This window comes from Pelmatolapia mariae, linkage group LG12, assembly GCF_036321145.2.
Source record: "Pelmatolapia mariae isolate MD_Pm_ZW linkage group LG12, Pm_UMD_F_2, whole genome shotgun sequence".
NCBI classification, from domain to species: Eukaryota; Metazoa; Chordata; class Actinopteri; order Cichliformes; family Cichlidae; genus Pelmatolapia; species Pelmatolapia mariae.
In genome coordinates this window covers 27839416-27862278 of record NC_086237.1, presented here as the reverse complement: position 1 = coordinate 27862278, position 22863 = coordinate 27839416, and the positions used below count along the sequence as shown (strand labels likewise).

The 22863-nt window shown below is 40.7% G+C and overlaps 1 protein-coding gene across 2 annotated transcripts in view; it reads right to left on the bottom strand.

The window, feature by feature from the left end:
- Positions 1-22863, bottom strand: part of aopep (aminopeptidase O (putative)) — a 95640-nt gene that overhangs the window by 31919 nt on the left and 40858 nt on the right. For both annotated transcript variants that reach the window (XM_063490435.1, XM_063490436.1), the window contains exons 11-14: positions 22462-22505; positions 18428-18488; positions 12480-12542; positions 11244-11330 (exon numbers count right to left, since the gene is read on the bottom strand). In XM_063490435.1, the coding sequence (XP_063346505.1) occupies positions 11244-11330; positions 12480-12542; positions 18428-18488; positions 22462-22505 (255 nt within the window). The remainder of the gene's footprint in view (positions 1-11243; positions 11331-12479; positions 12543-18427; positions 18489-22461; positions 22506-22863) is intronic.

Below are 22863 nucleotides of genomic sequence, written 5' to 3'. Positions count from 1 at the left end.
GCAGATAAATATCAGTGGTGGTTTCTGTTCTAAATTATAATAATTACAGGGGTTAACAGGGCACAGTAACAAAAGCACATGGGTCAAAGCACTTTTGTCAGCTTGTGCAACAGAGTTCCACCACGCCATTTTGGATGTGGTTAGGTTTCTAAATGTCAGCATACACAGTGAAGGCAAAAGCATGCACACAAACCCACATTGGCAGATAGGACTCTACTCAAGCTAGGTTTACTCAGATGACAACAATAATAAGGGTAAAACACAAACATGCATCAGCAATGACCTCCAGTTTGGAGTGACAACATCAACTCTTGTTGAAAGATACACTGAGAAATCTAGATTAAAAACAGGATAGGGGAAAGGAAAACATAGTGGAAAAGAAAACACAGTGGGCGATAAATGGGAGGTGTCTGCCAGACATAGTCAAAAACAAAGAAGGAGCGGCAGCAGGGAGGCTAATGTTGCCAGACCAATCAAAAAGAAAGGTCATGTTCAGGAAGAGACTGTATGAATCCTCTTGTGGCTCAAAGTTTAAGTCTCAGTGTGTCTTTTTGTTTGTGTGCGAGCTGAGAAACTTGCCTGTGTATCTGTGTGTATGTGTGGAGTATACTGCATATGTGTGTTGTCTCATGAGTGAACTCTGGGCTTGGTAGGTTGAAGCAGTCTGAGCTGACAGAGGTATGTGGGATGGACTAAACCCAGATATCTGCTGCCCAGACAGACAGACACACACAGCTGTGGAGTCATGCGCATCCACAAAGAGCCAGATACACACACGCACACATACAGACACAAAAGGGGGAAAAAGATATTAGAGAATGAAGGAAGACACAACAGAAAGAGGAGAGATTAACTTACACAACAACCCGTCTTTTTTCCTATTATGATACCACACTCAGCTTTGCAATATATGATAGACTGGGAGAGGAATATTTATCTGTATCTGACTGTAAATACTAGACAGTACAAGAGCATTGAAAAGATTCAAACTGTGGGTCCTGTCATCCCCCGGCAGGGTTTTTTTTTATAACTTGACATGTCAACAAAATTATTGTTTTGTTTTTGAATATTTTTCTTCTACTGTTTTATTGCATTTATTTCTTCTTAACAGGGCAAGAATCGATGGTGTCTGTGACATTTTGTTATGAGAACATTTCAAGAGCTAAAACCAGACCTAAAAATGTCAATAATTCCCAGCAGGCCCCTTGTTCCAAATTCTTAATTGTGATGATCTTCAGCTTTTCCTTGTCCTGTGCGAAAGAAATATTTTTAAAACTGTGGGTTAGGCAAAATTAACAGATAGAAGACACCCTGTTTTTTTGGGGTTTTATTGGATGATTTATTGGAAAAACCTGACTCATATTTCAGAAAATGAGTGGTGTGAAAATACATATTTAATCTGTCTCCACTGATGAGCAGTTAAACCACTAACAGGTGAAGTGAATAACATTGATTATCTTGTTACGATGAAATGTTCTTGATGTTACTTTGAGATGTACCACCCAGCACAACATTGCTCCAGACCAACCATGCACTTCCATGGTAACGACACTCCCCAATGGCAGCAGCCATCCTAACGGGACAATCCAACCAGCTACCACACACAACGGCGAACACGACAAAGAGCACAAAGCACGGACCCAACCAACAAACGCCCCAGACTCCAATCCAATCCTGGTGCCAGACACTTAAAGGATACCCCACAGAGGTACCTCAATGGGTCTCAAAGGGGGGGCCATAAAATTTGTAAAACGGGGGTTTCTGGCAACAAGCCTCTTAGTGAAGTCATAGTTAGGTGATGGATCTGTCTCTGCTTCTCAAACAGTTTTAAAATGTCTCTAACGTTAAAGGAAAGCCAATGCGGCCATTAGCACATACACCCACTCACATGGAGTGAATAAGCGTAACCCCAACAAATGAAGAACAGGGGATTATGAGCCAGGGTTTCTCTCAGACAGCACCCGCACATCAGACACTTAAGTGTCAAATATTTGAGTAATATTATTGCACTCATTCACAGGGATTTCTGTAATCATTGGATCTAGTAGCATACAGCTGACATTACTTTGTGTACATGTGTGAATGTTTGTGTGTGAGCAGTTTTTTTTTTCTTAACGCCACTAAATGTGTCGGGGATGCCCGAAGGCGCTGTAGTCTCCCCAGTCATTACCAGGAAAGACAGATGTTGTAGCACTCATCACTCCGCGTTCATATGTGCACACACAGACACACAAACACCACATTGCGCGCTGTTTCCTAAACGATGCGGGCAATGAAAACACCGAGGTGACGCCTAAATCAGATTTTATGCGAAAAGCATTGATTCATTTCCCACCACTAAAAAGCTACTTCCATTTTACAGCCCAGCCCAATATTAAACATGACTCTACACTAAATGTCTGGCTGAAATGTCGCCAGCTTTAACATCGCGACCTCTGCGCTACACTGCGTTTTATAGCACTGCATTATACTCAAATGTCTACATTTGTGTTTGAACGGACTCCAAAATGAACGATGGGCATCTGTGCCAGTGACAAAGTGTGGTGCTCTGTTTCTACGTATTGTGGCAGACATATTCAGAAGGCTGATCTCTCTCGCTTCGTCTGTCCCTGATGTGTTTTCCATGTGTGCTGGAAAGACAAACACAGCTGCACTTTAATGACACTCAAATGCTTCTGGGATTCAGAATGCATGTGTATGTGTGTGTGTGTGTACTTTTTTTTGCTTTTGACCACTTCAGTGAAAAGCCTATTGGAGCTACTCTCGTTCTATACAACTACTCTTTACGCCAACCCCACTGTTCTTCAGCAAAACTCTTTGCCTTCTCGTACATTTCTATATTTGTGTGTCCGCGTGTGTGCCTGTGTCCACGTATGTCAATATTTATGCAGACCAAATTGAATTTGAGACCTTGAGGTGAGGACACATTTGGAAAGTTCGAACATTTTGGCTCATCCTCACTTTCTGACATGTATTTAAAAGGTTTTTTGAAGGTTAAGTTCTGGTTTTAAATGGATTGGGATTAAGCTTTTAGCTGCAAGTTGTACAAGGCTAGAGGATGCACACAAAGACAGTATTACTAATGTGTGTGTGTATGGACAGGTGCACATAAACACCCATTTGCAGTGGTATCTCTGAGCAGCAACAACCGGCATAAAACAGCTTGTCAACATCGTCAGCCCTGACTGCTGATCTCTATATGCCCTACTCCTTTACTGTTAACCAACTTCACACACACACACACACACACACACACACACACACACACATATATATATATACATCACATACACGAATGCACAAACACAGATGGTGGGGAACTCTGGATGAGACGAGGGCGCCAGTGAGCTTCAAATGACCCCGAAAACAGAAACGCAGCTGAATGATAAATGAGACAAATACGCACTGGCACTCTATCCCTCTCACTTTCTTTCTGTCTCTCCCTCATTAACGCAACACAAATGGAGCCATCTCCACTTCGCCCGACTCTAAACATAAGTCTTCCCATCACTAACACTTGCAACCTTGATAAATTTTAATTATCTCCTCTCACTTTATTTTTGTCTAGCTTTTTGCTATCTGTCACTAGGAAAAACTATTTTCAGCATGACTGCAGGAGAAAGTGGAAAACTGGGTGTAACTTTTACAGACTTTGCGTGTCATTTCATACAGTATTATCCAATTATGCTGCACCGTGAGTTAAACTCATTATAGGAAGCATTTACTGGATTTATGGATTATGACATCAGGTCTGTCATGAAACTACTTCATCCCTAACTATTTATTCATTGAATTAAGCACAAACTAGACTGAGAAGTTTCCACGGAAGGTCACGGTGGATCAACAGCTTATTGATGCAAAGCAATTGTGAGAGAACAGTGAATCAAAGAGCAGTTGTTTGCCGCTGATCCCTCAATTCCCACACAATCTGTCCTTCCTGGTCAGCACTTTGCACAACAGATACTGCAGAAGATGACAAAGCTGTAAAGATACTTTTATTGATCTGTTGTTTTGCTCGTGCTCCATTGTCTCAACATGTCCTGGACTCACCCTCACTCCCTATCTGTAGCTACATTATATGTGCCATTGTGTCTTTCAGGTGGTTAATGTGTTATTTGTATATGTTGAGCAGACAGTAAATGACTCTGTGTACTCATACTTCTCTACAGTTTCTGGAAACAGAAAACTAAAAGCTCAGAGTGGGGAGAATAAAGTCCATATATCTGCCCATTTTATCTCGTGTTTATTTAATTTTTGGCTACTTATCATTGTTCAGTCACACATAGATTAGATATGCAGGTGTACAGTGTTTGTGCATTTTGTGAAATATGTAAATATGTAGTGCCAAAGACTCACATGGCTAGAAAAAACTTAGAGGGCATCTCCATTTCTATCAACACAAGTTCAAATAGTGTAAGGCAAAAGATGTATTACTAACAGCATAAGAATAAATGGATGCAGATGATAAAACACAGCTAATAAGCAAAGATAATCCCCTCTGGTTTGCAGGCACCTATCTCACTACACCCACAAAGCTCTGCACTGTGGAGATGGTTTGCTACGGTTCAGTAACCGGAAATCACATGTCAATGTTCAAGAAAATAAAGCTTAAAATAAACAAGTGATTATGACTGAATCCACTGGTTGCGGTGCTCCTACTGAAGAGAAATACAAGAATTTTGTTTTTCATATTAAACACCTTGTGCATGAAACTTCAAATTCAGATTAACTGCCTTAGAAGACTGCACATTGCATCCTTATTTAAACTCTGCTTCCCGCCTCCCTGAACTCTTTATATAACACCCAAGAGTCCAGACAATCTGTACATCATATTTACAAAAAAATCTAAGCTTTGACCTCAGTAACACAGGCCTGGAGACCACCAGTTTAAAGGGAAATGTTGTATTGTTCAAACAGTTGTGAGTTGGTACTGCCAGTTACTGTAATGAGATGCATTGCTAAAGCTCCATTCATGCAGGCCTAGAGAACGGTGAGTGGCAGCCACCAACGTGTGGCTGTCACTAGTGTGAAACTGGTAGCAAAGAGGTAAAGGACGCTGCACAGAAAACATCCTCATGACTGCTTTGGTTGGTAGCAGATTGCTATGATGCAAGTCAGAAATGGAGAAGGTTCACTGACAAAGTAAAAGTTTTAAAACTTTTAAATATAAAAACTTTTAAAAGTGTGTTGTTATTGCAGCAGTAAGACACAGCTCTTACTTTGAAGGTGAAAGGTCTCCATTTCTGGTTTACGTCGCACTCCCGAGTTTCACTACTACTTGGGAAGTAAACGGCAAGTGTTTGCAGACAAGTCAACGTCCAAACACATGCGACTGCAGCTAGCAATCAAAGTGATCACCACCTCTGCCACCGTCTTTGTGACCTGGCATCAGCCAACAGCCACTCGCAAACTATAACAATCTATAATTTGAACAAAACCTCAGCCTTCAACCTCCCATCACACCAACACTGACTATAACATGATTGTTCAATAAGAAAAGTAGAACTAATCATCATAAAATCACAACCACAGCCAAAGGTCATTTTTTATTCAATGTATTATCGAAAAGGAAGGATGCAATGTTTTCCAAAAACTCACATGTGCTCCTGTGTGTGTTAAAAGCTTCATCGGGATTTTATTTAAAAACAGTGGGCTGCCCGCTTTCATGTAATGGGCTGTTACACGAAAGCGGACAGAGCCAGAAAGCAGCCCTTCACTGATCCCCAGTTGGTGATGACGAAGAAACACACACACACACACACACACACACACACACACAACACACACACACATGTGTGTATTTATATCCTTGTGGGGACATTTCATTGACACAATGCTTTCCCTAGCCCCTTACCCTAACCCTAACCATCAAAAATGAATGCCTAACCCTGACCCTTACCCTAAACCTAACCATAACCTAATTGTAACCCTGACACTAAAACCACATTTTGAGGCTCAAAAATGCCTTCAAACTCGTGGGGACCGGGATTTTGGTCCCCACAAGGGCTGTTTGTCCCCACAAGTATAGTAAACTACCAATTTTTGGTCCCCATGAAGATGTTAATACCCGTCCACACACACACACACACACACACACACACACACACACACACACACACACACACACACACACACACACACACACACACACAAACATGCACATACACTTTCCCATCCTGATGTGAAGTCTGGCCGGAAACAGCCATTTCCCTGAATGTTCCCATCTCTCCTCCGGCATACTCCCTCATCCCTGATTCATTGCCAATAAATCACAGAGAGAAAGACACACACAGAAAGAGTGAGACAGAGTTAGAAAGGGGGAAAAAAGACTGATATAAAGAGTAAAGGAAAAGGCCGAATAAACCAGGAGTGAAGCATACTGGAGACTGGAAAACAAAAACGAGGGAAAACCAGATGTGTCCTTGTCAACAGTACACAGGGGCGGAGTTCAGATCGCCAATTATGGCTGAGTGCAATTTGAAGCAGTGACGTCTTATTGAAGAAAACAGCAACACAGATGCCATGAAAAACACCATTACTAAACGGATATGCTTTATTTCATGGCTACTGGTCAAACTCTAAACAACGGCAAGAAGAGGAAGACATAGATTCAGAAGGAGAGAAAAATAAATACAAGGCTTTCGGGCATACGTGCGTCTCGGACTTCCTTCTTAAGACTTTCCTGCAATTTTTACACATGCACACGCAAAACATTTAAGTCTTTGTTTGCAAAACACGGGCTAAGGATTAAATTCTGTCTGTCTTTTATGTGGGAACATCTCCCACTCCTCAGCTATGTTTACAATAATCAAAGTCATGAAGAAGTACCAAATAACACTGATTGAAACTATTTCCACATTGCTCTCTCTCGTGTTTCCCATCTGCTACTTACAGAAGCCCACTATGAAAGGGTAATGTGCACCACCTGCAAACCCCACCCAACTGAAGAGGCTTTTGATCATGGCCTTCCTATTGTTTACTCTCCAACAGGGGCCCCTGTTATAACCACTACTACTTCCCCTGTCGAACCAACATCAATCAACATCGCACCTCATTACAACACAAGAGATTTCAGTCACCACTCAAACTCAGTTCATTTATTCACGGGTTTAAATTGTCTCCTAAAATAGAAGCCAACATATATGTCCTTGCGGCATACCAGCACTGCAAGGTCCGTTTAGTAACTGCTCTAGAGCAAACGGAAGTAGAATTTAATTTCCACACTGGACATGCGTATCTTTAAAATTTTAACCTAGAAGGCATGCAGTATAAAGTTAAAGTTATCAATAATTTCTCACAAAATATATAATCTGCAGCTGCTGAATATTGTGATAATGCCAGCCCGTGTGACAAGGTCTAAGTCAACTGCCCTCCTTCTGTTTCAAGAGGGTACACTTTAACCACCGAAGTGCTGTTGCAAGACAGGATGTTCTTCTAAACCTGTTGTTGTTGACATTTCCATGGCAACAAACACAAACTTGATGATGCGTGTTTCCATAGTAACTCGTGTCATTAACCAGGAAGATGCACACTGGCGTGTAGGTGCAAATGAGGTGACGGAGTGACACTGAGATGGAAGCTGATTCATTGTCAGCGTATTCTGCTGCATCTGTGGCCCAGAGAAAGATGTCCCTGTTCTTACATACATTATCACTCTGAGCCTGCAGAGACTCTGTGTGTATAATCATATGGCAAACCGTGCAATAAATACTACAAGGCTAAAAATCTTTTTGTGTGGGGTTAAAAAAAAAAACCCACAAAAAACAAAGCATGGTGAAAATGTGGAATCATACAATTTAAATGAAATGATTAGAAGTCCTCAGTTAATTATGACTAAAATCACAATGTTTGGGACAATAAAATCTAATTGATCTCATTGACAGAAGACTCGTGCACGCTTACATTCACAAAGGTGTGCAGTTTGGAATTAAAAATAGTGTGGTCTAAAACAATTTCAGCTGGAATGAAAAGAATTCAGGATTACACAATTTCCCAGATATGTTTATCCGGAGAAGGAGCTATGTAAACATGCTCTATATACAGAACCTTATCACATCTGCGCTAAATACAGCAGGACAAACTGAACTAATACATTGTATTCAAGTACAAAAGTACCTTAAAAAAGCCTAAAGTGTGGAGGTTGTTTACTTGATCAACATTAGCAATATTAAACACCCAGATTTTAATTTAACCCCATTATAGGAGTTTTAAAATGTTATTGTAACTTGCCTGCCATTAAACCCACAAGTAATTTCCACAAGCCACTTTTTCCATGAAGTTCCATACAGCTAACAAGGCTGCACTGAGGTTTTAGGATAAGCTTTGGTCTGTTACGATGCCCACTGACCATTTCCCAGCTATTTAATATGGAAGCTAGTTGATGATAAAGTACCAGATCAATTACAAATTACTAACTGCACAATCAGAACAGACAAGCAGGTTTTTGCCAAAATAGTTGGCCAAGATCTCCAGTTATTCACAAAATTCCCCTACAGGGTTTCCTGTCTTGATCAGCAGGGGCAGATGGACCCCCTCATTACGGAGACCACAGATGAAAATGAGAGCAAAATGAGGCCCATTACCACACGGGCGTGACTAATATCCCTCTTCAGACCTCTCCACGCACGCTGGACACATGCACACATATCACACGTGCGCGCACAACTTACACGTGTGGACAAGGAAAATGCTCGGTGTGCACACCGAGATGCTTGTAAATCAATAACGTTACACAGAAACAAAGACGAGGGGAAGTTGGTAATAAACTTTGGCTCTATTAAATTGACCAGATCTCGGGCTGCTCTGCAGGGGGTGTCTGGCTCATGCACTTTATGAACCTATAGATTTGTGTCGGTGCATAAATGTGTGTATATTCCCTAATCATCCCTGATGTCATTAGTGCTAAACACTGGCTCAGCCTGATTCCTCCCCACTAAATATCCTACCTTTTCTCTTGCCCCCCTCACTTTTTCTTCTCTTTCTTCCTAACCACCTCTACAACAACTGACCAATGCTGCAATATGTATCCACACATGTGTGCTTCATCTTTTCAAATATCCACTCTGGTCCTCATTTCCTCAAATGTCTGCAGCGGATTCATTACCGTACTGGATTCCACAATCATCAACCTCTAATCCACCGCTAGTCTAGCGCCAGCTTGAGGTCCAAAAATCCTGTTTTACCAATTTGTTTTCCCCTTGTGCTCTACTTTTTCTTTTAACCTTTTATTCCCGTGGCTGTCCTCTTTCTGTACAGTCATGCCATCACCTATCCCCCCTCTTGTCTCAAGTAGCATCTCCCATTTCCCCTCCCTTTGTCATTTTCGACTGAAGCTCATCATTTTGTGGCTTAGATCTATTTTAAGTTTAAGTTTCAGCTGAATTGATCCAAAAGAAACCACAGGAGATACAGAATTCAAAACAGTGATATCAAGTGTTTACAATTTTCCATCTAATGATCCAATCATAGCCTCATCACTGATTCACCTCAGCTATTTAAGTCAGTCTTCTCTTGCCTTCCCGTCTCTGGCGTTTTATGCTCCTACCTTTGGTTTTTCTCTTTACCTTTGCTGATCAGATCTGCAAGGTGATTTATAGCCTTACAACAGGCTGATAGATGGAGGGAAAAGGAAAGAAGGAGTAGTAGATCAAGAGGAGAGGGGGTGACGAGAAATTGGGCTGTTTGGCGTTTGAAGTACATGAAGGAGTAATATAAAATACACCTGGTTGGTCCATGGGGCACTCTGTTCGCTGAAACAAAGGGAGGGGAGGGAGATGCAGGGGAGGAGAAGAGGAGAGGGCCGGGCCGCAGGGGAGAGAGGGGAGAGGAGTGGATGGATTGGGGGGGAGGGGTCACTCCGTGTTTCCTTTCAGGATGGCTTTTATGGTGTAACTTCAAACGCTGACCTCCCACACCCCTGCCCCTATATCCCCCCTGCTCCCTCGCTCCATCCGTCCGTCCATCCGTCCCTCCCTCCTCTTTCTCACTATTGTGCACGGCCAAGTGGACAGTAATTGGCTATTCTTTCATGAGGCTGATTTCAGCACTCTCTGCCCCCACCCCACAGGAACAGTCCCTTTTGCTGCCCCATAGAACTAAGTGTATTTGTGTATATATATGTGTGTGCGTATGTTGTAAATAAGCCAGACGATAGGTATCAGGTGGGTTGAAGGGAGGAGGGGGTGGGGGTAGGGGCCGCTCTGACATTTCATTCACGTGTGCTCCAAATTACAACACAGGAATTGAAAGGAGCTGAAGCTAATCGAATCCAGAAAAAAGGTCATGCTCCAACATGAGATCTTATTTAAAATAAACTTTTAGGCACACCTTAAATATGTATACCCCTGCTTTCACTGAAAGCAGCAGTACAAAGAGAGAAAATGTGAAACCCTAGAAATAAAGTGGATGTAAAGAGCAGTGTTTTATTTCCTCCTCCAAAATTTTACTCAAAGACTCCAGGGGCACCTAATTTATTCATGACATAAAATACATTGTAGAAAAAGATGAGTAGCTTTGCAAATGTTTCCTACAGTGTACAACATCTGAACATATTGCGAGTGATATATAAAAGCTGCTCCACTCTCGCTAATGACTTCTGGCCCTCTGTGGCTTATAGATCAGTGTGTGTTCATTAATGATGCAGGCGTGTGCAAGTGCATGTGTCAATTAGTGGGTGGAGGGGATTAGCCGTCTCCAGAGATTCCTAATTAACACTACACATACTCACACGGGCTAAAGTATCATTTTTGGATTGTTTTTAATGGAATTTTTACCATTTTATTTGCTGGTAAATGAGAAGAAAACTGTTTGCAAAGGAAAGTTCCACGTCAGAAAGTATCTCCTCAATGTCAAAAAAGCGCAATGATGTCCACCTCCCTGAGAGAAACACAGACACCTACCCACACACACGCACACACACTTACCAAGGCCACACACATGCTATGTGATGTATACAAGCTCTTAAAAGGTTAAATATGTAGACAGAGGACACAACATAAACACAGACTTAAACAAGTACAGGGCAGACTGTCCTCACAGACGTAACACATAAACAGAATTAGGGATAATTGTGTTTTCAGACAAACAAAAAATACTGTAACGATCAGCTACTTTAAGTGGAAAAAAAAAATCAAGGTGGTTAGAATGAAAGAGGCTTTCAAACAAGCTAGGGGACATGTCCAAGAGTTAGAAGTAGAGCAGAGTGAAGGTAGATGGAGTTTTTAATACAGCAGAGTGATTCCTACCTCTTTGTAGTTCACCTTGGGCTCCATTCTCTTCCGCTTTCTGCTCTTCCCGTGATGACTCTGACTGAGGAGGATCCATTTTATAACCTGCAGGAGGGAGAATTGGGGGGATGAAAGCGGGAAAAAGAAGAGCGTGTAAAGGTAGACAAGTGGAGACAGCAAAGTAGCAGGGTTTGAGTGAGAGGGAAGAGAGCGTGAAGGAGAATCAGGAAAAAAGGGGACAACCGCAGAAGAAATTATGACAGGGTGTAATGATGACACAGACAGAGAGAGAGAGAGAGAAAGAAGGGGTGTACAGTAGAGAAAAGAGTAAATAGCAAGAAGTAAATGTAAACCAAATCAAATCTCCATGAAAAAAAAGTAAGGTTAACAAGCCATTAGCATGACAGGCACAATAATATATAACAGTCTACAGCTCCTTCCTTCTCACAGGCTCACACTGATTTCAGTTATTCAGAGCTCACTCGTGCTCCAACCCAAACAAGTGGCTGAGACAAAAGAGTTCTAGTGAAAGTATGTTGTTGTAACAGAGCCTGAAGTGCAACAGCCAATCACAATCAAGGCCAAAGTCATATCTACCAACATTGGTTCCTTTTGTTCCACATGAATTCACAGAAACACACGACTACAGGAAAAGTCAAGTTCCCAAAAAGTATGTAAAGTAAATGTAAAGTATGTAAAGTAAATTAATCACGTCTACAGTGCAGTCGCTTAAGCACAGTTCCTGTTTTAAGGTAGTTAAAATACAAATAATTACTTTTTACAGAGATACAACTGGGAGAACTGGAAAATACAGGCAAAGCAATTAAGAACAAGATGAGAGCTTTACGGGAAATCTGATAGGCAGCACAGAATGACACGCAACAGATGTAGAGCGCTGTGTGCCGCACTTCACTCAGGGACAGACAGAGGGAGAGACTGAAACGAAAGTGAGCAGATGAGAAAAAGAGAGGTAAAGGGAGCGCAAGAGAGGTAGAGATAAGAGATGGTATCAATCCCTGTGAAGCGGAGGACACAACCAGATGGTAGAAAAACAAAGCAAGTAAAGAGAAACAGTGGCAGAGTAACACACTGAAGGAAATGAGGCTGATGGGAATCAGGTGACAATCATATCAAGCAATCTAAGGTGCAATATTTGAAAATCTGAGTGCTTCCTTGCCACTCCCTGAAGATGAGAGGAAGGGACAGGGAAAGAAAGAAGAGGAGGAAAGAAAGAGAGAGAGAGAGAGTGCCTACCTCTGCTTTGACTTCTTCCACCAGCCTTGCCTGCGACCACACGGCGCTCCTTTCATACAGCCACTGAACGAGAGAGAAGAAGGGAAAGCAGTGAGCCGGGGGCAAGTGATCAGGACAGAGTGGAATGCTTTGCAGAGGCAGAGAAGGAGAGAGAGAGAGAGAGAGCAAAGCAGGAAGGGGAGGGAGAGAGAAGAGAGGTGGGAGGAGAGGGAAGAGGTGGGAGCGCTATCACTTGTTCCTCTGACGGAAACTCGCAACTTGACTCCGGAGGATGAGAGAAAGGAGTAAAGAGGAGGAGGTGGCGTACGAAAAGGAGGGGGGAGGGGGGATCACCTGACTTACAAGCAACTACAGGACTGATAGTCACCTTAGTCCTCCACCATTACACACAGTCATTCATGCAAGCAAACACCTACGCACCCACAGCCCTTACTCTCTCACCTTATTTAAGCCCTCAGCAAAGCCGCTGCTCAAGTGACGTGAATCACGCACCAGAGCGATGATGCTATGTGTACACGTGTGCCTGCGGGTGTGTACGTGGAGTGGGGAAAAAGAAGGAGACAGACAGGAGTGCGTGGAAGCAAGGTGTTCACAATGTCACACAGCTCACTCACACACACAGGCAGCAGCGACACACGATATTCACCTCATCCTCAGCCTCAATCCACGATATGCACTCCACAGACGTTCCCACGCACACACACAGAGCCGCGCTGTGTTTCAGGTATTAGTGTTACCATAGCCACACACACACACACAAAGTTCAATACTATAACTGGATGCCTGCGTACTTCTCTAAAAGTATTATACAAAAGTGTCTGCTGCTCAAGCAGAAATAGCATGAAGGTGTGTGTACAAGGCAAGGATGGAGAGACACAGAGAGGTACAGAGAGAGGGAGGTTTTGAGAGTGGGTAGTGTAGAATGTAGTGAGTGTTGAAGTACTAAATTGCCATTGTGTAACAGGATACCACACATAACTCTTGCTGCCTAGATCTCCACTGCCATTCCCTGAATAGCAAGACCTTTGTCTCTCTCCAACTCTCTCGTCCTGCGCCTGCGTCTCTGTGGTGTCTCTCTAGTCTCTTTAGTGAATCGATATTTGACTGCGTGTAGAAGTTCACAAGTTGCATCTCTTTCACCCTTAAGTGCCTCTCATTCATTTCATACTCGTAAATGGTGACGTCTTTGTCTTTGTTTCTCAGATCCTTTCATGCTTTGGTATTTTTGCTTTAACCATATTTTACTTGAAATGTCTTTGCTTGGATATACTTCAAGTTCTTCACAGCAGTCTTTTCATTTGATAAATAACGTGAATACATCCAGTATTTCCAACTGTAAAGCTCCGGATCTGAACACATCCGGATATGATTAGAGGAAGTGTATTTATATCCGGATATGATTAGAGGAAGTGTATTTATATCCGGATATGTTAATATGAAGCTCAGTTGTGTCAAAAAATATTTGCCACATTCCTGATTTCTTAGTTTTTCCCATATTTGTCACACGTATGTTTGAGATGTTTGTAGGATGGATTAACTACTTTTGGAAAGGTGAGTTTAATTTCACGACCCACACCTAGACCTGATTACTGTGAGACCTGTTGAATACAAAAAAAAATCACTTAGCTACAAGCTGCAACACATCATGCCACAATTCAAGGATAAAAAAAAACAAAGCCATTGACATGTATCAGTCTGGAAAGGGTTACAACATCCATTAATTCTGCTCTCTACTAAAAAGTCCTGAAAGAGAATGTCCAGCCATCAGTTCATTATGGAGACAATGATTCAAAACACACCTCTGAATGGTTAAAAATAAATGAATATATATATATATATATATATATATATACATATATATATATATATATATGTGTGTGTGTACATGGTCAAAGTCTGAACTTAAATCTGATTAAGCATCATTAGCTTGACCTATAACAGATTGTTCAAACTCAAAAAAAACCTCCGATGTGGCTGAACTGCAACAATTCAGCAAAAAAGAGTGGGCCGAAATTCGTCCACGGTGATGTGAAAGACTCATTGCCAGTTATCACAAACACCTAATTGCAGTTTTTGCTGCCAACGACGGCACAACTAGTTATTAGGTTTAGGGGGCGATTACTTTTTCACGTAAGTTTGGATAGCTTTTTTCCCTTAATAAATGAAATCATCATTTAAAAACTCCATTTCATGTGTACTCGGGTTATTTTTGTCTAATATTACAATTTAGACAAATTAAACAAATTAACATTAACAAATTAAAATTAAACCAGGAAGGGAAAAAATACCTTTTTATATTTTTATATATATTTTAAAAATTAGACTGAAAATCAAACTTATTTGGTGAACACCTTCAGGATATTTGTCTTAATTAAGTTTTATTGCTACAAAACATATACGTGTTGCTGTATTGCAGTATGACAGCAAATTTTTACAAAGACAGAGCTCTAGGTATTGGTACTATTTTCTTTGTCAAATCCCAGAGTTTCATTTTGCTCTTTTAAAGATTTTTAGGTTTAGGAAATCTAAATCTAATACCTGCCAGGAAGAACAAAAAGCATCAATTATGTACTAGGTAAATCAGCAGCACTTAAATCAGTATATGACAACTGGTAATTAATACAAAAATAAACATTATCATATAGGTGTAGTTTAAGTAGAAGAAGGAGCTAAAAGCTCTGGTGAATCAATGAATCAACAAAATATTCCATGCTACATCATAATCCCAATGGGAACTCTTGAGGTCTAAAATAAACCGACACTGGCCTTCTCATTCTCCATCGTTCAGCACAGGATTGGTGGATGTCATTGTTTATTATTAGGCCAAATCATTTCCTGTCTTTCTTCAATTCAAGCACATTCAAGAGCAAAGGAGGCAGAGAGGAGAAAGAGAGGCAGCATGTGAGATTTTAAAAATGTGTTTGTGTCCAGAGTACATAATGCACAAGCACTTGCATTTGTGAAAGGTTTCAATCGATCGGGCTGATCTTATTAGCCAGCGCTCTGACTGGCACATCAAACACAAAAAAAGCCTCTGCAAAAACAATCAGCTTTCACCCAATCGGGTGTGAAAAAACAGCGGAGCACTCCCTCCGCACTGTCCTTTCCACCCTGAGAGGCCCCTGGAAGACTCAAGTTACATCATCGCATCCAGAAGGTGAAGGCTCCCAGACACAGGAACAGACACTAAAAACTGCACACATGCACAGTGGTAATTAAGATCAGTAACCATGGAGATGGCAGAATTGAAGAAGCTGTTGGAGTGGATTGACTGTCTGAGCAATCCTAGTATTTGTGACCCTTTGAGAGAGCAGATATAGGCTTGGCTCACCTCACCAAAATACAGTAGCAGTCTTGCAATGGCTAAATATAACTTAAAGATGGATGTGACCACCATGACGTTAAAAACTGGTTTGTGAAATCCTGTGTTAAAGCTAAGGTTAGCATTATGACTATTTTGGGGGTTATAACCAATGTTCCCTCTAATTTTTCATGTGTCTGAGCGAACACACAAACTCCCTGAGCGATCCCTTGGACCACTGTGAGCGACATCAGACGTGTGCAATGTGGTCACGCCAGCATTGAATCCATCCAAGTTACATGGTTTATTAAGATAATCAAATTACAGCATTTACATTTATGTTAGACTACTTTTAATTAACTGCTTTAGCCCACTTACAATGAAAATGTAAAAAAAAAAATCTTGTTCATGACCTGTGTAGTATGTTAACACTATTGGAAGTAAAAATAACTTGAACTCCAATTTTGAAAACACAACTTTCTTTCTTTTTAAAAAAAGCTCTGACTTGCATTATGAGTCTGTGGTCTGGGAGAGAGTCTGTAGCTCTCTGTCTGCAAAATACAGTATACAGTATATAATGATCAATGCTGGGCAATTAATTATATAGTTACTTCTTTAAAAAAGTAACTCAGTTTGGCAAACAACAAAGTTTTTTTGCAGCTATTTTTTTTTAATGCAGCCAAGGCATTTTTAAATAAACATTTCAAACTATTTACAGAACAATCAGCTGTTCTGCATCAAATCTGATGCCACAGAAATTATTTGTGCCACTCCAAAAAATAATTTCTGTCCACTATTAGATAAAGTAGAACAGCAGCCTGATACCTGCAGGCCTGACAACAGCAGATGTATCACTCCTGTAACACCTGTAACATTCAGCAGTCGTCTCATTGTTCTGACACACACAACAAAACTATTGACTACACTACACACTAACTACACAAGATTTGCGCTAAACGTCTCAAATCACTCACATCTCAAAGCACCGCCGTCACTCCTAAAACTTCCCCCAGTTTCGTAACAACTAGATGTCATGTTGCCATATCATTTTTTGATTGGTCGACATGGTACTTTTTTGGACGAATAGGAAAGGTGGGAGGAGTTTGTTTTTGCTCACAGGCGGAGAGCGCTTTCGAGCCTTTTTCCTTATAAAACGCCGTTTTACCGTTTCTTCCCGCAGTAAGTATAAACAACGATAGTATTCAGGAAGAAAACCAAACATTGCATATATTTGTAATCATAACACTGGTTTTACATGGCCTATCAAAACAATTTAAAAACTGGTATAAAGTCCACACTTTTTCCGTAATTGTTCCGTCTGTCCTGCTCACCTCTCTAATGGTTGTACACGTTTCATTAACGTGGCTTCACTCCACATCAGCCACGCCGCTTTGCTCGCTAAAACACCGATGTCGGCACATAAGTACGCTGTCATAGCCTGTCAACGACGTTGATTAGCTGCGTATATACGAATGTAAATCGCATCATTGGCTGGACTATGGGATAAGGTGGAATCGTTCTAATCCCATACAGGAGCAGCCAGTCACCTACTGACTAACACTGCAAAACAGAATTGTTAAAGTATTAATTTTAATTTCAAATCAGGTTAGATTTTTTTTGTGCGCAACACAGATTTTCTGTGCGCAGAGACCATGCCAGCAGTGCGCAATTGCGCACGTGCGCAGCTTAGAGGGAACATTGGATAACTACCTTGCTTGGTGGAGTACACACTCCTAGTCAGGCTGTTAATAACTGCACAAGGTGCTCAGTTCAGTAACTTGTGTTAGTTGAAGCCGAGCAAGGTTGGCAACTACCTTTAATGCAAAGCAGTCACAATCTTAACATACATAACCTTTTATAACCAATTTAAATACAAGCCATTTTTAACAAACGGTTTCTGAATTACTGTACACAATTTAAACTATAGTAGTTAAATAAAGACATCTACATCCTGATAACATTCCCTGCTGCGTAGCCATTTTAAAGCTATTCTTCTCATGTGGTGTCATGCCATACTGGATGCGACACAACCAATATGGCAGATGCAACGCGAGAAGCTTCCATTAGACTTGAGACAATGGAGGAAAGTGGTTCCTGGATGTTGCTGGCTGCTGCTCATAATTCAGAACTCCATCACCTTGTCTAAACACATCTGGGGGTTAAAAGAAAACCAAGATGGCAGCTGCCAGAATGTGAAAGCCAGGGCTTCAAAATGGGACTTCACAAACCTCTGGGTGACCAGGATTGAACCAGTCTTTCTACGGTTCATGGTAATGCCAGCCAGGTTGTTGCCACAGTAAGTAAACATTAACTACTGAGTAGTAAGAATGGTTGTAAAACATTAAAACAATGAAACCTTCAGTGGACTACAAGAAAAACAATGCACTGGGAATTGCTACCCTGTAAGCACAATTACAACAATTAGTAAGACTAAATTACTGCATTATTGTGTACAGTGAAGCCTAAGTAATACTGATTTATCTTAAACATTACAATGAAGAACAAATTCCAACACAGTTTTTATCTACTTAAAGACCAGTCAGGCTTAAAAGTGAGGAATTGCCTTGTTTTTTTCATAAACTGGTATTTAATTATTTTAAACTCAGCCAAAAAAAAAAAAAAAAAAATACTGAAGGACTTCTCGTACCTTTGGAATTCCCGGCTGATCGAGCCAGTCAGCATAAATAGCACTGAGGGTGAGGCCTTTTCTGGAACACAATGGCACAAGTGTTAGTATTATTCCTATTATTACAGCAATGACTGTTATTGCCCAAGACGCACTGTAAAAACATCGTTCTGGGAAAATACTGTTAGGGTTATGGCAGACTTGAGATTTAGGCCAACACCTTAAACAAAAAAGGGGCACACCCACCTTCCTATACATGGGCAAGAAAAGAGGCATGCGCAGACAATGAATTGGAGTTATACATATGGACATGCAAAAAAAAAAAAGAGTCTATGTATATGCATGTCTGAGTAGTTGAAAGGAGGCCAAATTGGATGGTTTGCATGTGGAAATAGTCAAACACCATACAGAGAACACACACAGTGACCGGGCTGACTTGCAAAGACAAATGTGTATGCAAACAAACATCCCACATTCAGCCTGGTGTATTTATGCAAACTGTAAAGTATACATCAAGTATACACACAAAGTGCACAAAGAGTCGAAGAGTAACTAAATAGCATGCCCTTCACCCCACTATCAATCCTACCCGCCTGTGCTTAGAGAGAAAAAATTCCACTCTTGTCTACTCTGAAGGTTTCAGTGCAGTATAAGTATACAGGTATATAGGTCTATTTTGTAAATCTATTATAATTGTCACAATGGGTTTAACCTCCTGTAGTGACCATTTAAGTTCATCTTAAACTCAGTTCATCAGGCTCAGTCACCTTAATCTTATTCCAACTTGTAAAAGTCAAAATGTATTCTCAGTGGTTTAAACTCAAAGTTAATGATAGAAAGATAACATGCTAACAAAAACAATCTGTGGCCTTGAGACAAACTTGAAAACGAGCAACCAACCCAATTCTCAACATTGCTCATGTGACTAAATTGGCTTTTTGCTGCAGGGTTGAGGCTGAGCTCCTCGCTCCCGCACACTAGCAGAGTTCATGTAGTGCATTTCTAGGCAAATTAAAAGAGTGGTGTATTGAGAAACTACACTTTAAAGCATATTAGAAGAAGCAATACTCCAAATAAAACATCAACTTGCTTAAAAACCAAGGATTAAGAATGTGATGAGCGACTTCATCACAAGCGCATTTAAACTCTTGGCATGATTGAAATTATAGACAGAGTCTAGAGACTAAACATCTGCCACACCAACAGTGAGAACCCACAAAGTCGGATTACATGGGATTATGTCAGCATACTTCTCTTGTGTGGCAAACAAAAGGTTAATACACTTAATATACCACATGACTCATCAAATGATGCTTAATAATAGGTCTAGTGAGAAATAAGCTTCATCTCTCACGAGAGCATATGAGGCATGTATCTACCTGTTCCGTTCTGTGACGCTAAAATGTAAACTTCACTTTAGTTTCACTAATTAGTCATCCTTTTAGTGACATGTAAGAATACACAATTAAGTCTATATGTTTTTGGACAATGACATTTTGTTGTATTTGGGGTCAGAACACCACCACTGTGGATTTTAAATTTTAAAAAAATAGTGCAGAGTTAATTAAAAGGATTTAGCAAAAATACTGCATATTGTAAAGTAATGTGAAAGACTTAGAAAATGTTAAATGTGAGGACTGTTTTAATATTTGCAGGAAGTCGCCAAATGCTGTTTTTCCTCCCTTGAGATGCTGTGCTAGCCCTTTACTGCGGCCACCGTCAGTTGCTGCTTGTTTGTGTGCCTCTTCGCCTTCAGTTTTGTCTTCAGTAACTGAAAAGCATGCTCTATTGGGTTGAAACCAGGCAACTGACTTGTCCATTAAAAAATATCCAATTTCTTTGCCTTAATAAACTCTTGTGTTGCTTTTGGAGAATGTTTTGGGGCATTTTCCATTTGTCCTGTAAAGTTTTTGCAGCGTTTGATTGAAGTTTAGCAGAAAGTATAACCCAGTACACTCCAGAATTCATCCTCCTACTTCTCTCAGCAGCCATCAATAAACACTAGTGACTCAGTTCCACTGGCAGCCATACATGCCTATGCTATAACATTGCTTCCAACATGTTTGACAGATGATGTGATACGCTTTGGATCATAAGCTATTTTTCTTACTTTCTCCATACTTTTTATTTCCCATCATTTTGGTACAAGTTAATATTGGTTTAATTTGCTCTATTATATGTTTTCTGGAAAAGTCTCGTCTTGAGTGTAATAAGTGGTTTCCATTGTCACCATTGCCACACAAAAGACGACACTAATTCAATTCCACCAGGGAGCTGGGACCTTTTTATGTGGGCTTCACATGTTCTGATGTTTGCATGTTTGCTCTCATTATCTCCCACAGCATCTTAGATTAATCAGAGATTCTGTGGCTTTATGTCTTAGCCCTGCAACAGATCAGTGACCTGTCCAAGATGTACCCTCCCTCTCGTCCTATGGCAGCTGGGCTCCAGCCCCAAGAGATCCTCAACTGGATAAGTCCAACAAAATGGATCGGTGGGTTTAACAATGATATACCTACTTACTCAAGAGTGTTCTTGACTTGCATAGAAGTTATGAAGGGCTTCTTTTTTTAAAACAAGGAGAGAATGTGCATTCACTTTAGCTTTCCTACATTGTCTTTGAGGGCTTTGGGTGCTACTGGCCAGTGCAGTGTGATCTTTAACTATCAAAATGATGGCCTCTTTCATTTACATCTACAACTCCTTGTACCTCACCATGAGAGTTCTAATGAACAGATCCAAATGCAAATTAAACTTGGGATCAACTCCAGATTTTTTTATCTGCTTAATTTGTAGAGGAAACTGGGATGACCTGGCCATGAAACTGCTTGTCAGTCAATTAGGCCAATTACTTTTGAATCTCTCAAAATGTTAACACACTTTTTATTATCAAGATGTAGGAAAGGATATCCACTACAAAATATATAATTTATAGAATATGATGCTGGATATTAAACAGAACATAAAATATTTAAAATGAGCCCAACAACTAAACACTGCACCGGTATTTTTAAGATATTTAACACTGATAGGGAACATTTTTCTGCATAATAATTATTCTGAATTTTGATACTTTACGCAAAATTTGTCCAAAAATACAATTTTATGTGCAATGAGGTGTTTGATTACTTAATTTCCTAAAGGAATTGCTTGAAAAATTCCTGCATACAGCATACAGGCAACGCGCATGGTATGTTTTTGATTTCTGTGTGTGCTTGGGGTCAGGGAGTGAGAGGTTTGGGATTGTCTCTGGTTGCCTTTCTGTAAAAGTCACTGCACGCCACTGTTCCAAGGATACATGACCTCACATCACGAAAAGACTGGCCATGACCCAGAGCAGCAACTGTCTATTCTAATCTTAAACGCTTCTATTTCACTGAGCTGTTTACTGAAAGAGGCATCAAATCCAAATATTGACTCTGCCCAACTCCCTCTGTTTAATTCAATCAATCTCTTCTCGTCCAGCGGCAGCACACTCCACATGACAGAGAAGGCAGAAAGAAAACACTGAGAGCCGACAAATAGATGCTCGAGAAAAGAAGATTAAGAAAAGAAGGGGCTGATAATGGGAGAAAGCATGTGAATGACAGACAAGGAAAAAAACGTGTGCCAGCAGGACAAGACACATGAAGAGGTTAATGAGGCAATCGGCAGAAAAAGAAAGTTGAATGATTAAGAGAGTGCAGAGAGAGTGAGAGAGAATTAGAGAGGAGGAGAGCAGGAGGAGCAGTTATCCTTTTACACTTCAGTGAATATGAGAGTGAATGAGACTGTTCACCTAACAGAACTGGTGTTGGATGCTTCAGTTTGCCATATTTCCACAGTGGGACCAAGCGCATTTCACATGAAATCGATTAACATATCACATCTGCCACTGAAAGTTTAAAAGCTACATTGAAACAAACAAAAAATAATAATCTTTAACCACATCTCTTATTTGTCTGCAACTAGAAACTAAGACTACTCCTGCTATAGTACAAACCAAATTGGTTTTAATGCATCTTTACATTATTCATGAATTACACTGCAGAGAGTTCTCATAGCAAACAACATACCTTTCCATGTCGGGAAAGCTAATCAGTAACATTTGCAGGAAATCCTGTTTAAAACAGAACAAAAAAAAAGACAAGCAGAAATGGAGTCGTTTAGGTAGATGTGGGAGGAAGACAAAAAGAAAAGAGAAAGGCATACCTGATCTTAAGTCAAGAGTACAAGGTCAAACAGTGTTTATGTTACTTCCTCTATTTAGTGGGAAGACTCAATCTGCGACTGAAGTAACAGGAGCCAGGTGGAACTCATATGCACGCATGCACGCACACACACACACGCACTCACACACACACACACACACACACACACACACACACACACACACACACACACACACACAGTTCCAGGTGGGATCACTCAGCTTTGTGGCCCCACCAGAATAAACACATGTGCCTCAGTTGATGTAC